This window comes from Nyctereutes procyonoides, unplaced genomic scaffold, assembly GCF_905146905.1.
Source record: "Nyctereutes procyonoides isolate TBG_1078 unplaced genomic scaffold, NYPRO_anot_genome, whole genome shotgun sequence".
Lineage (NCBI taxonomy): Eukaryota > Metazoa > Chordata > Mammalia > Carnivora > Canidae > Nyctereutes > Nyctereutes procyonoides.
The window spans coordinates 6,315,786-6,330,269 of record NW_026575148.1 but is presented as its reverse complement, the minus strand read 5'-3'; the positions used below and the strand labels follow the sequence as shown (position 1 = coordinate 6,330,269).

Genomic DNA, 14,484 nt, shown 5'->3' with positions numbered 1-14,484 from the left:
CTCTGTATCCACTTTGTGGAAAGTTTTTATCATCAGTGGATGTTGAATTTTGTTAAATGCTGTTCTGCATCTATTGAGATGATCATCTGATTTTTATCCTTCATTTTCTTAACATAGCGTATGACACTGATTGGTTTGCAGATGTTGTACTATCCTTGTATCCCTGGAATAAATCCAAATTAATTGTGGTAAATAAGACTTTTAGGGATCCCTGGGTGGCGCAGCGGTTTGGCGCCTGCCTTTGGCCCAGGGCGCGATCCTGGAGACCCGGGATCGAATCCCACATCGGGCTTCCGGTGCATGGAGCCTGCTTCTCCCTCTGCCTGTGTCTCTGCCTCTCTCTCTCTCTCTGTGACTATCATAAATAAATAAAAATTAAAAAAAAGACTTTTAATTGTCCAATGCAGATTGCTAATATTTTGTTGATTTTTTTCCATCTCTGTTCATCAGGAATATTGGGCTGTATTTTCTTTTTGTGTGTGTGTGTGGGTTCTCTTCTAGTTTTTGGAAGATTAAGTAAGAAATATTCTATTCTTTGAATGGTAGAATTCAACAGTGAAACTGGTCCTGTTTGTGGGAAGGTTTTTGATTACTGATTCAGCTGCCTTCCCAGTAATCAGTCTGAATAGAAATTTTGTTTCTTCATGATTCAGTCTTAGAAGATTATATGTATCTAGTGTGTAGTCTTATGATCCTTTATACTTCTGTGGTTTCAGGTTTAACATAGCCTCTTTCAGTTCTGATTTTATATGGTTCTTCTTTTTTTTTTTTTTCTTGGCAAGTCTAGCTTGCCATTTTACTCATTTTTTCAGAGAACCAGCTTCCTTCTATAACTTTGGGTTTTGTTTGTTGGTCTGTGAGGTAAAAAGTTAGGTTGATATTTTTCTTTTTTTATTGAGGTAGGCATTTATTGCTATGAACTTCCCTCATAGAATTGCTTTGGTTGTATCCACATACATTTTGGTATATTGTATTTCTGTTTTCATTTTCCTCAAGCATTCTTTTATTTCTTCATTGATTCATTGGTTCAGTAGCATGTTATTTGATCTCCCCATACTAGTGAATTTTCCAATTTTCTTCTTGTAATTGATTTTTGTATACTTTTTTATTGGAGTTTGATTTGCCAACATATAGTATAACATCCAATGCTCATCCCGTCAAGTACCCCCCTCAGTGCCTGGCACCTAGTCACCCGATCCCCCTGCCCACCTCCCCATATAATTGATTTCTGTATTCATACCATGGTGATTGAAAAAGATGCATGATATGATTTCAGTCTTCTTTATTAAGACCTGTTTTGTGGCTTAACACATGAGCTGTCCTGGAGAATGTTCCATGTGCACTTGGGAAGAATGTGTATTCTTCTGCTTTTGGATGGGATGTTTTATTGATGTCTGTTAGGTTCATGTGGTCAAACATGTCATTTAAGGCTGATGTTTCCTTATTGGTTTTCTGCCTGGATGATCTAGGTGTTGATGTGAGATATTAAAGTACTCTAGTGGGGATTCCCTGGTGGCTCAGCAGTTTAGCACCTGCCTTCGGCCCAGGGTGTGATCCTGGAGACCTGGGATCGAGTTCCCCATCGGGCTCCCTGCATGGAGCCTGCTTCTCCCTCTGCCTGTGTCTCTGCCTCTCTCTCTTTTTCTCTGTGTCTCTCATGAATAAATAAAATCTTAAAAAAAAAAAAAGATTTTCAAAAAAAAAAGTACTCTAATACTATATTGCTATCTCTTCTTTTATATCTGTCAATATTTGCTTTATAAGTTCAGGAGCTCCTATGTTGGCTGTATAAATATTTTAAAATGTTATATCCTCTTGTTGGGTTAACCCCTTTTTCATTATGTAATATCCTTCGTAGTCTCTTATTATTGTTTTAAAATGTTTTGTCTGATGTAAGCATAGCTACCCCAGCTTTCTTTTGGTTTTCATTTGCATGGAATATGTTTTTTCCATTCCTTCACTTTCACAGTCTGTGTCTTTATATCTGAAGTGCATCTCTTCTAGGCAGCATACATATAAATGGGTCTTGCTTTTTATCCATTCAGCCATTTGATATGTTTTGACTGGAGAATTTATCTCATTTGCAGTTAATTACTGCATAGGTATGTACCTATTGGCATTGTGTTGTTTTCTGTCTTGTAGTCCCTCTGTTCTTTTTTTTCTTTTGCTGTCTTCCTTTGTGATTTGATGGCTTTCCTTGGTAGTATGCTTTGATTGCTTTATTATCTTTTGTGTATCTAGTTTTAGGTTTTTGCCTTATAGTTATCATGAGGCTTACATATTACAACTTACAACAGTCTATTCTGTTGGCAACAGTGGAAGGTTGGATGCATTCTTAAGCTCTATATTTTAACTCTCCACCCACATGTTCTGTTTCTGATGTTACATTTAATTTTGTATATTCCTTAACTAATTATTATAGTTACATTTTTGTAACGTTTGTCTTTTAACCTTCATGCTAACTTTATAGGTGATTAATCTACTACCCTTACTATATATTTACCATTACCAATGAGATCTATAATGTTTTCTTAACTAATTATAATTAGCATCCTCCCTTTTTCAGCTTAATGTAGTCCCTTCCTTTAACGTTTCTTGTAAGGCCAGTTTCATGGTGATGAACTCCTTTAACTTTTGTGCCACTCTTTCTGGCTTGCAGTTTTTGTTGAAAAATGTGCTTATGGCATTATGGGGGTTCCCTTGTACTTACCTGGTTGTTTTGCTATTTTTAAGATTTTTTTTTTTTTTTTTTTGGTCATCTTTCCCTTTTGGTTTTTTAACTATAATGTGTCTTGGTGTGGTTCTTTTTACCTCCTTTTTTGGAACTTTCTGGTCTTCCTGGCTTTGCATGTATTTCCTTCCACAGGTTAGGAAGGTTTTCAGTCCCCTTTTTCACCTCTTTCTGGGACCCCTATAATGTGAATGTTAGTATGGTTAGTTTTGCCCCATGTCCCTTAAGTAGTCTTTAGTTTCATTTTTTTTTTTTCCTTTCTGCTGTTCTGCTTGGTTGAATTCCACTGCCAGATCTTTGAGTTCAATAGTCCTGTTTCATCTAGTCTGCTGTTGAACCCTTCTAACATTTTTCAGTTCAATGACTAGATTCTTCAGCTCTGTGACTTTTATTTGATACTTCCTTATATTTTCCATCTCTCTGTTGAAGCTCTCACTGTGGTCTGTTCTTCTGAGTTTGGTAAGCATCAATATGACCACACTTTGAACTCTTTACCAGGTAAATTAGTTACCTGTTTCATTAAGGTTTTTTCCAGAGATTTTCTTTTTCTTCCTTCTGGAACACATTCCTCTGTTTCTTCATTTGCCTCAAGTCTGTGTTGGTTTCTATGCATTAGATGAAATAACCCTTCTCCCATTTTTGAAGACCTGGCTTTGCTTAGGAGGTGAACGTTATTGTTCAACCCTGCCTTAGCTCTTGGTTGTCTAACCTGTGTGGTTGTCTGAATAACCTATTTTAATAGCTCCCAATAGTTGATGGTGTGTCAAGACCAGTCAGTACCTAGGTTTAGGCTGGATAAAACCAAACCCATAGACAGCAGCTCCTAAAGAATGCAAATATATATAGTCCTATAGGACTACAAGTGTAAGCCCCACTGGTCACTAGACTCTGGGAGACAGTAGCTAAAATTAGGGCTCCAGATGAGTATGTAAGTAAATTCCTTTCAAGGAGATGCCAGTGTACTGTAGCAATAACACAAAGATGGCTTCCTGCAGCGTACATGTCCTCAGAGCACTTTTCTAAGCCTCTAGATATATTTCCAACTTGAAGTATGCTGTGCAGGCCTGAAGCTCAAGGACAATCAAATAGGTCTCTTTCACTGATAGACTATGGATGTATTTTAGCTGGAGGTCTGTGCACTGCCTTGGGGGGTGGTAGCCTGCCTCTCTAATGGTTACAGTCCTGTGGGACCCAGAAATACAAGCCTCATTGCCTACCAGTGCTGGGAGATCAAAGGGTATTCCCTCAGTGGCAGCTGTAAAAACCAGGGCACCAGATATACATAAAACCTCCCCTCTGAGAGATACTGCTGCTCTGAAGCATGGCACAATGTCTACTCTCCAAGGTTTCTGGAGTTTACAGTCAGCCCTTATATGTTTAATTAGAAGCCCACCCCTCAGGCAGCAACTATGATGATAAGCTTTGTCTGTGACCAAGACTGAACATCTGAGTCTGTTGCCTCTAGCTATGTCCTCAGGGTGGTAGCTGTTTGAGAACTCTGTTTTCTTTTGTGGGATCTGTGAGCATGAGCCCCATGGGCCATCACAGTCAGGTGATACAGTGTCCTGCTACAAAAGTCAAGGGTGTCAAACAAGAATAGAAGCTCCTTCCTGGGAGATGCAACGTATAAGGTATAGTGAGGCAGAGAGTGTAGAGTGCATCCTTTGGACTCTGTTCCATGAGAACTCCATAAACTCTCAGAAGTGGGCCAGCAGAGGGTTGCACAGCAGCCCAAAGCTCCTCTATAAATAAATAGGTTTCTTCTCAGAAAGACTGGGGGTCTCTTTCAGTCTGCTGTCTGATACAGTGTACTGGGGACGGTGGTCTGCCAAGAATGGTCTCTCTGATTGTTAGCATCCCGTATAATTCAGTAATGGAAGCAGCACTGGCCTACTGAGCCCAACAATCAAGAGGTGTTCCCCTTACTGGCAGCCACATAAACCAAGGCACCAGATGTATGTAAAAACTCCTCTCCAGGAAATGTTGGTGCTCTGAAGCATGGCAGAGAGTGAATGTGAGGATGATGACTCCCAGTCAGGGGCAGGTGGGTAAAAATGGCACCCATCAGCTCTACAAGGCAAACAGGATACGAACATGTCACCCACCAGTAAGAAAGTATCCCAGCAGGCCCCTGACCCTCCAGCTGAAGTTTTAAAGTTATGTGAAAGAGATTTATTTGCTTAATGTCTGGGTGCTTTTCTAAAGGCTGCCTCTATGCTGCACCCTGGGGCAAGTGAATCTGCACAGGAGCCTTTTGAGCCATTTCTCAGTTCACTACAGTTCCTTATATCTCATGGTTTTCAAAGCCAGATGTGTTGGGGGCTCATCTCTCAGGTACAGGACTTAAAAACTGGGGTGCCTGATATAGGGTACAACCCGTTGCTCCTCAGAGAGAAGCTCCATGTTTGTGAGTTATGTCATGATTGTTGGTTGCCTTGCTGGGCTAGGGTTTACAATGAGATTTTGTCTCAGCTTCTCCTCCCCACTTCCATTTGGCGTTTTTCTCCTTTACCCAATGTGAAGAAGTTGCTCAGCTAGTTTTCATGTCTTTCTCAGAGGAAACTGTTCCATATGTAGCTGTAGATTTGGTATGTTCATGGGAGGAGGGGAGTTCAAGAACTTCCTACATTGCCATATTGAGCCACCCCCTAGATGTAAAACCAGACGTAAAACTGGGGCACCAGACATGTGTAAAAGCTTCCATAGTGGAGATACTGACACTCTGTGGAGTGAGGCAAAGGGAGTGTGTGGAGATAGCATCCAAAAGCTGGAGCAAGGCAGAGGGAAAGTGCAAAGATGGGACCTCCAGTCTCTGGCTCCAGAGAGCACCACAGCCGTCCTTTGAATGTGTGTCTCCTCAGATGCCTACCCCTTGGACTGATGCTCCAACACAAGTAAACGAGCCTCTCCCAAAGTCCAGGCACCTCTCAATTACCTGCTTCCACGTGGGGCCCTGAGGTGACTCCAAGCATGCCAGCCCTTAAAGGGCTATTTCCTCAGATCACTATAGCCTTGTTGGTCTTGTAGTAGAAGTGAGCCCCATTGGTTTTCAAAGGTAGATGTTTTGGAGGGTCATCATCTCATAGGTGCGTGTGTTAAAAGCTGGGGGGTGCCTGATGTGGGGTTCAAACCTTTCACTCCTCAAGAAGAAACTACTACAGCTTTTAAGTTCCTTCCTGACAGCAGGTTGCCACACTGAGGGTAAGGTTCATCAAGAAATTATGTCCAGGCCTCTCCTACCTGCTTCAAAGTGAGTCTTCTCTCAGCACCAGATATGTAGGAAGAGAGTTTAGGGTCCTCTTGCTTCATCATCTTTAAAGCTAGCTAGCTATTATTTATTTATTTATCTATCTATCTATCTATCTATCTATCTATCTATCTATCTATCTAATCTTTTAAAGCCAGTGGTAAACTCTCTCATTTCAGATCATTCTGAGAAAAAGCAAAAAGGACAACTTTCGAAACATTTAGTTCGTATAACATTAACACCTCTTCCCATTAAAACAAAACAAAAACCAGTTAAGGTTTATCTTTTGAAAAAAGGGAAAACCAGTAAATCAGACTTCTTTTGCCTTGCAAAGTTTCACCATAGATGGAACACTAAAGCAAGGCTTCTAAGTAATGTGACACTGAGTGGCAAAGCAAGATACAGCACTGCGCATTCTTGCCAGATGCCTTTTGTTTCCCAAATAAAAAGCCTTTCCTGCTGGGAAGAAGCCACTAAAATAAAAGAGAAAACCAGAGCAGCCATTGAGTTGGGATGGAGCTAGGAAGGCGAAAGGAGAGGAGAGAAAGAAAGAAAACTGGAAGAAGGGAGGGAGGAAGGGAAGATGGGAGGAGAAAATAGGGTGTATTGGTTCAGTCAAGACTGAAGAGCAGCTTTTTTTAATAAATTAATTTTTTATTGGTGTTCAATTTACCAACATATAGAATAACACCCAGTGCTCATCCCATCAAGTGTCCCCCTCAGTGCCCGTCACCCACTCACCCCCACCCCCCGCCCTCCTCCCCTTCCACCACCCCTAGTTCTTTTCCCAGAGTTAGGAGTCTTTATGTTCTGTCTCCCTTTCTGAAGAGCAGCTTAATCTAGATCTTCAAATCACTGCAGCATATGGAAAAGTATGTGATTTCTCTGATTCCTACATTTGGAGATTTCACTCATGTTTAACCTGTCACTTTTTCAGGCATCAATAAATTCACAAAAAAGCTTCGGAGTCCGTATGCAATTGATAACAATGAACTACTTGACTTCCTTTCCAGAGTCCCTTCAGATGTACAAGTGGTATGTATGTTTCACTATGCCTGCTATTTAATGTAGAATGGCATTGGGTTTTTGCTTTTCATCCGTTTAATTTCAAAGGTTTTAGAAGAACCACTTAAAGTTAAAAAGGCCCTTGGCAGTTTAGCCCACTCGGGGTGTTATGCAAGAAGAACTTTATAGAGAATGGGTAATGTTGAATGAGAGAGGTTTGCATCAAGAACCTACCAGGGCTTGTAGGAGCAATTTTCCTCCAAAGAAGGTTCACTTAGAGTTTGTGAAGGGAAGTCCCCATTACCTGAAGGGAGGAAACAGGAATATAGATGATGAAAGCAAAATCTGCCAGAGAACATTGGAAAAACACTTCTTTGCATAATTTGGAGGAATTAAGTGTTAAAAATGTACATTTTGGAGACCTTGGTGGGTGAGGTGGGGTGGGGAGTAACTGCTTTTTCAAGACTGGGGCACACCTCCATCCTTTAAAATCCTTGGAGGCTAATGCCCATTAATTATCAATTATTTTCAGAATAAATGAAAAACATTTTTATCAAAATCTGGAAGCTATGTTCCGGCAATACCTTTCTTCCTTTGTTTCAGTTGAGTTTTTGATTTAGCATCTGACAGGAGAGTGGCCTGGAGAGAGATTAAGCCTAAATTAAACAGTAAATTGCAAGGAACCATTATCCAGCCTTTCAAAATTAAGAGAAAGATGGTTTTTGCTTTAAAGTCCTGTTATTGACAGTGAAGAGGCGCCTATTACCAAAGTTCACATCACCGCTCTCACGTAATTTCTGGCAGGATTTCCCTCCTGATTCTTGCTCTATCATTCTATTGTTTTCTGCATCCCAGCTGCAGCTCTCCTAGAGCTTCCAGGGTGAGCACTCTTCCCACCCCTGCCTCCAAGCAGTCTCTCATTCCTCTGCTTTGCCTGCCTTTGCCAGAAAGTGACCACCTGACCAGTCTTTCTCTGAACTCTGTTTAAACAGGTGCAATACCAAGAACTGAAACCAGATCCTTCCCATAGCCCGTGTAAAAGGAAGAAAAACAATCTTGGCTAGCCAGCTCCCAGCACTGAGGAGACCAGCATCTGTTTGGGAAGATAAAAGAAAAAGCCTTCAGCCTCAGCAGCATTTCCTTTCTTCCTGCTTTTTATTTATTTTGCCTTTTTATCATGATCGAGAGAATTTGTAAATAGTGTACAAAGGCATATGTCTTTGAAAATATACTTCCATTGTACAGACTCCATTTGATAAAGGGTTAGCTGTTGCTGTGTGAAAGCCTTGTTGGCTGTGGATAATAATATAACACACTGAAACAACAAATACAAGAATGGTAACGTTGGGAGATATACACTTCTCTAATTACAAGTGGAAGAACCAGAGTATTACATTAAATGCTCAGCTGTGCTCTGATTAAATCTACATAAAATGTAAATGTCAATTTGATTTTTAAAGTTTTTTTTTAATGTGACTATTTTTTATCTGAAAAGTAATCCATTACAGTTTTCTATGTTTTATACATTTCAAAAGGGAAGGGGGGAAATCCCAAAATCTGACTTATGGAACAGATGCATTTCAATTTAACATAGATTCTGACTTCAGATCCTGACTTTCATTCCTGTGCAAATTATTGAGCTATGACTCGGCTTATTTTACACTAATGAGCAAAGGCACAGTCACTCCGTCAAGATAATTCTTCCACACTCTACAAAGAAAACTTCCAAACCTTTTATCATTCCATCTGAAACCTCAAAATCTCTACAGGACTACACATAAATACTGCCAGGTTTATACATGATTGCCTATTTGAATTTTTATACCTACCACTACTTTAATTTGTACCTAGTTAGCAAGTTAGTCACCCAGTTCAGTTATCAAAAATAGTAGCAAACTAAATCCGTATTGCTTTTGGTGTCTCTGTGCATCTAAAAATATTTAATACTCAAAAGTATTCTCACATACACAGAAAGTATCTGCTTTCTCATTAAATTACTGAAATGCTTTAATGCAGAGTATGATTTTTGTTATTAGTGTGAATTTTAATGTAAAGAATGCTAGTGTGCTAAGTGATATGCCAGTTGTTTCATTACATTCATTTCTAAAAAAGCTAATCATTCTTGATAATACGAATGCATGAAACCTATTTTGTAAAAAACAAAAAAACAAAAAACAAACCACAACTGCTTATGGGGAAGGGGGAGTTTGCCTTTAAAAAACTGTTTCACTACTTACCATAGAATCTATACTTAAAAATTGCATTCCCAAGACTTATGATAGTTTTTGTACCTAACTCCCTGATAAATCACGGGAGTATACCTCTGGAGAGAGAAATAATTTGGTGAGAATGTTTTACTTCCCTGACTGGGTAGGGGATTAAGCTTGGCTGAAAATGCTGTAGACAATGTTTTGCACTACTTTATTAATAGAGTGGGATAGGGTGAAGGGGGGGAGGGTTATGATGGAAAAACACAGAAAAACCAGAAGCCAGAAATATATATTTCACTCTAAAGGAAGATTCTTTAAGGATAAATTTAATCTCATCGAAGCTAATTTTTAAAGTATTTTTATTTTAAAGCGACGTTGTTAAATACTATTTCTTATTATAGAACTATTTTGATCTGTTTATACACTATGCTTGAAAGAGAATGTCAATTAAATTCCCTTTCTACAGAAAGGCTTTGACCTCAATATGCTCTATTTAGCTCACCATGTTTATAATGACATGCTTATATCCGCATACCATCACTGTTTGTTGCTTGGACATAATACTCCATAAAGCTGATGTTGCCACAGAAAGTTTATTGATGGGATAATTTGTTTGAAATACCTTTTGATTATACCTTGTGTGAGATTTATGTTCCGTGCTGACAGTGTCTACTCAAATGTCTACAAGCCTGATATTGTACAATTTCAGATGTACCTAGTGCATAGTAACCATTAACAGATGCCTAATTTTTGTTTCATTCTACCAACTTTCAGATGTTAAGTTCAGTGGTAATGTTGACTATACATTCACTGCATTAAATTAAAAAAAAATCTTTTCTAAGTATACTCAGTACTCCTTTTTCTTTGCTTCTCTCTCTCTCTTTTTGGTGGTTGGTTGTGAGTGCTGGAGGATTGTTTGCATATTCTTATAAATGAAACTTAGTTTGGTTTGGGCAAATAAGGCCTTCCCTAAAACCTTGACCGTTGTATGAAACTCACTACCCACCTTTGAAGGAGTGAGCATGCAATGAAGTTGACATAAGAGTAAGAACTATCTTGAGGCATGAAATGATATTCAGAGGCATCTTCCTTGCTTTCAAGACCACCACATTCACAGACTGAAAAACTGTGTCTAATAAAATTTTAACTATTTCTTTCCCCCTCTCACATAGGTACAGTTTTGCCTTTTGAAAGCTGTTTAACTTGATTTAGTTTTGAGGTTTCCATGTATTTCAAATGTCACTCCCAATAGGGGTGAGACTGCTAAATCCAGTAATCTTGTCAACTATTAAATATATTCCTCAGTGTTTTTTGGTGAGTAAATTCACTAAAGGTCATTCACATGGCAAAGTACTATTATTGCTATTAATTGTGGTAATTCCTAAGAAATGTATGTTAAACTTTTTTTTTTCACTTAGAGCAAGAATACTTGCTCATTTTGGTACTGTTCCACAGATTCAAACTGACAGATGCTATAGGGATTCCAGATTATATTTGAACCATACTATATACTAGGATAATCTGAATATTTTTTTTTCCAGGATTTTACGTAATCTCCATACCCAAAGTGGGGCTTGAACTCACAACCCTGAGATCACGAGTCTCATGCTCCACCAAATGAACCAGCCAGGAGCCCATATTGAACGATTTTTTAAAAAAATGACTTTCCTTTGTGATACATTTATTGAATACCTATTACTATTTTATGACTTGCCCTGTCAGAGGCAATGATCCAACAACCAGTGACAGTATATGCAAATCAAATCTGGAGCTAAAGGAGACTAAAAATAAAATTTAATTAATAGGTTTCTGAAAGTATCTTTTATAGAATTTTATTCTATATTTAAAAGTGAAGAAAATTCTGTAATCTGTCTCTTATCCAAGGAATAGGCAACTTATTTTTCCATTTTGATCTTAATATCCAAATGTCTATAATGCTGTCAATGATCTAATTTTGTATTAACTAGTCATACTCAGGGCAGCTTGAGGGGCTCAGGGGTTTAGTGCCGCCTTCAGCCCAGGGTATAATCCTGGAGACCCAGGGTCGAGTCCCATGTTGGGCTCCCTGCATGGAGCCTGCTTCTCCCTCTGCTTGTGTCTCTACCTTTCTCTGGGTCTCTCATGAACAAATACAATCTTTTTTTTTTTTTTTTTAATTTTAACTAGTTATACTCAGAGCCCTTAGTTTATACACTTGTTAAATGTACCCCAATATCTATTTCTGAGTTTGGGTCTCAGCATTAAAAACAAATAAAAAATGCATATTAGGCAGTTGATGTTCCAGAAATACAAGTAAAGAGATCCACCATTACACTACTTACAGAAGTTTCAGGTATTATTAAAGTAATGCTTATTTAAATTCTGGGGCTTTAAATGTCAAGTGTTAGTATGTGTATGTGTATAGATGCCAATTCATTTGTTTGATTAGAGTATCTAGAATCAGGCTTTTCTAATTGTTCAGTCAAGTATGAATTAAAACCACATAAAAAATGAAATGAATACGGGCAGCCGGGGTGGCTCAGTGGTTTAGTGCCACCTTCGGCCCAGGGCCTGATCCTGGAGACCTGGGATTGAGTCCCATGTTGGGTTCCCTGCATGGAGCCTGCTTGTGTCTCTACGCACCCACCATGATAAATAATAAAATCTTAAAAAAAAATGTAATGAATACTTAGAATAGTGTCATTCCTTTCAATTATACTTCTCTTTCCTGGGATGAGTGGTGTAACTCACTGAGAGAAAAAAACATAAGACCTTCTTTTGTGTAGTGAAGATATTAGCTCTAATGCCTCAGTTTCTACATTTGTACAGTGGCAGTCACATTGTAAAAGCTGTATCAGCTGAGTCTTTGAGATTTTAAGAAACACCAAAGAAAATGTCTTATTATGTAAGAATACTGTGCAACCCCCCCCCCCCAAACATTAAATGTCCAAAGTGGTCACATGCTGCAGGAACTAACACCAGTGTTTGCTGGAAGTTAATGATTATATACACACTTTCCCAAGGGCATTTGTGCCGAGAACCAAAAAAATTGCAACAATTAAACACATAAATGGTCTCAAATGAGTTTCAATTTTATGAGATAGTCCTTTCTTCACATTTTAAATTAATAACAAAGTGGTCCCTCAAATGCATAAGCTGTATTTTTGCAGACACGTTTTTTATTTGTATGATGACTGTATCTCCACGTGACTGAACAATTATACAACTTCATTAAAAAAAAAAAAGTAACGGCACTGCTGTTCTGCTTTTTGCAATTAATAGCATTACTATATTAAGCTGAAAGCTTTATTTGTATTAAGAACAGAAATAGGTGAGTAGCTATGCCAAAGTTTTCTCAGTTTGTAGCAAAAGTAAAAATGCAGCCTAATTCTCCCCTGCTGCAGATTTTTCAGTGTTCCTTCAAGAGAAAAGGGGTGACCAACCCGAGTCAAAGAAGGAATCTGCAAATCACCTCTTATTTTCTCAGGAAGAATATATCAGAGATCCTGGGATCTGGCTTGTTGCTGCCATGGCAAGATGGTACTATAGGCTCAGTTCCACTTCCTGTCAAAGAGAATCTTAGCAATGGCATAAGGCAACTTGAGGCAACATTTTATTTTGCTAGAATTCAAATAGTAACAAGTTTAGGGGAAACACTGCACACAGAAAGATGCAGACCCAGCCCCAACCACTCTTCAGTGCCTCTTGATTACAGGAGACCCACCTGAGACAACAGTCAAGAGTAATTACAGAGACAGCTGGACTACGTAAGGGAGCTGAGAGGAAGGAAATAACCATCATTTGTCCCAAGTTCAGAAATCTTTTAATAAAGCCATCCAGGGAACTGGAAACCTTACAACTATACTCTAAATCATTCCCTCAAAACATTCTTCCCATTGTACAGCAGTGATTATGACAATTACAAGCCAAATCTGTGTGTAACCTACAATACTGAAGTCATGGAAAACAGTTTATTGCTGTCGAGAATTAATAAACTCTTAAAAATTTTCACCAAGACTTAAGTGTCTATTTTCTATTATACAGAGAGGGATAAACGTTTGTGTTTTTGTTGACTTTGTTGTATAACATGGGAGATAACTACCCCAAATTCTGACCCAATCTTACACAATGGTATTCTGACCCCTTACCTTAGATCTGGAACTCTTACACAGCAAATTCTGTTAATACAGAGAACCAGCAAACTACAACAGGGTCTTTGAAGCACAAGGGAACCCACTGGGAAAAGTCAAATACTTTGTATGTATGAAGAAGTGGCTTTAAAATAGATTAATGTGGTGGTCCATTTTATTAGTTTGAAGTTGCTGAACATTAAAAAAAATTTAAAAAATGCATTTTTAGATAAAACAGAAAAACTTTTTTTGGGGGGGGGCTGTTATCACAAAACATCTAGCATTTGATAACCAAAGTCAGGCACACTAACTCTTGTGGGGTGGGACAGTAGGTACATACCATTCTTGTCGCTCGCTCTATGATGTTAATACACAGAACCCACGATCCCCCGTGACTGTGACAACTCTGACAAGCAGGTCCCCACCCAAAACACATTAATGTGGTATTCCCCAGTGCACGGTAGGTTACATTACAGGTATCCGATGAGTTGATATAAAATAATAAAATAATTAAAATAGTCTATTTTGAATTTTACTACTTAAAACAGTACGTTACAAGAAACCATTTTCCTCGCTTTCACACAAGAGGTGCAAAATAATATGCTGTGGAGAACATTGACAAGGCACTTTCAATCAGAATTCTCTCAGTGAAGAGCTGGTTGCCAGTATCTGCATTATTGTTGTAAATAATAAAACTGATAGTAAAAAGTGAATTTTTTCCAGGTCTGTGATGATACAAGAAAAAATTCTCAGTGACACAGTATAACCTCCCTTCAAATAATAGATAAATGTAGCCTTCATTCAATTTGAGCATCTCTGCTTTTTTGGTGTTAAATCTGGAAAAACAAAACAAAACAAAAAACACAACAAAAAACCCCAAACAACCCACCAGATTCTTCAAGGTTTTTTTTTTTTTTCTTAAAGAATACTTCTAAAATCAGAAAAGGCCAATAGTAACGCTATGTTCTCATGACTCCACATGGTAATTACATGAGAAAGTTTAATTTTTAGGAATTTAAGAATCTTCCTAGATTAGATTAATGATGTCAACCAACAGGGTGACACACTACCTGGAAGCCACTTAAAAAAAAGACTGATGGAAAAAAAAAAAAAAAAAAAAAAAGACTGATGAAGCCTGCCAGTAAAATGATGAGCCAGATGCACTCTCAAAGGATGGGCATA

General features: G+C 38.4%; 1 protein-coding gene across 6 annotated transcripts in view; it reads left to right on the top strand.

Moving 5' to 3' along the window:
* The window catches only part of MCTP1 (multiple C2 and transmembrane domain containing 1), a 346,039-nt gene extending 335,912 nt beyond the window's left edge, over window positions 1-10,127 (top strand). For 5 of the 6 annotated variants that reach the window (XM_055312900.1, XM_055312902.1, XM_055312898.1 and 2 more), the window contains 2 exons: window positions 6,916-7,013; window positions 7,976-10,127. In XM_055312900.1, the coding sequence (XP_055168875.1) occupies window positions 6,916-7,013; window positions 7,976-8,047 (170 nt within the window). In that variant the 3' untranslated portion in view covers window positions 8,048-10,127. The remainder of the gene's footprint in view (window positions 1-6,915; window positions 7,014-7,975) is intronic. The other variant, XM_055312901.1, reaches the window with a different exon arrangement.
* Window positions 10,128-14,484: the final 4,357 nt, after the last annotated feature.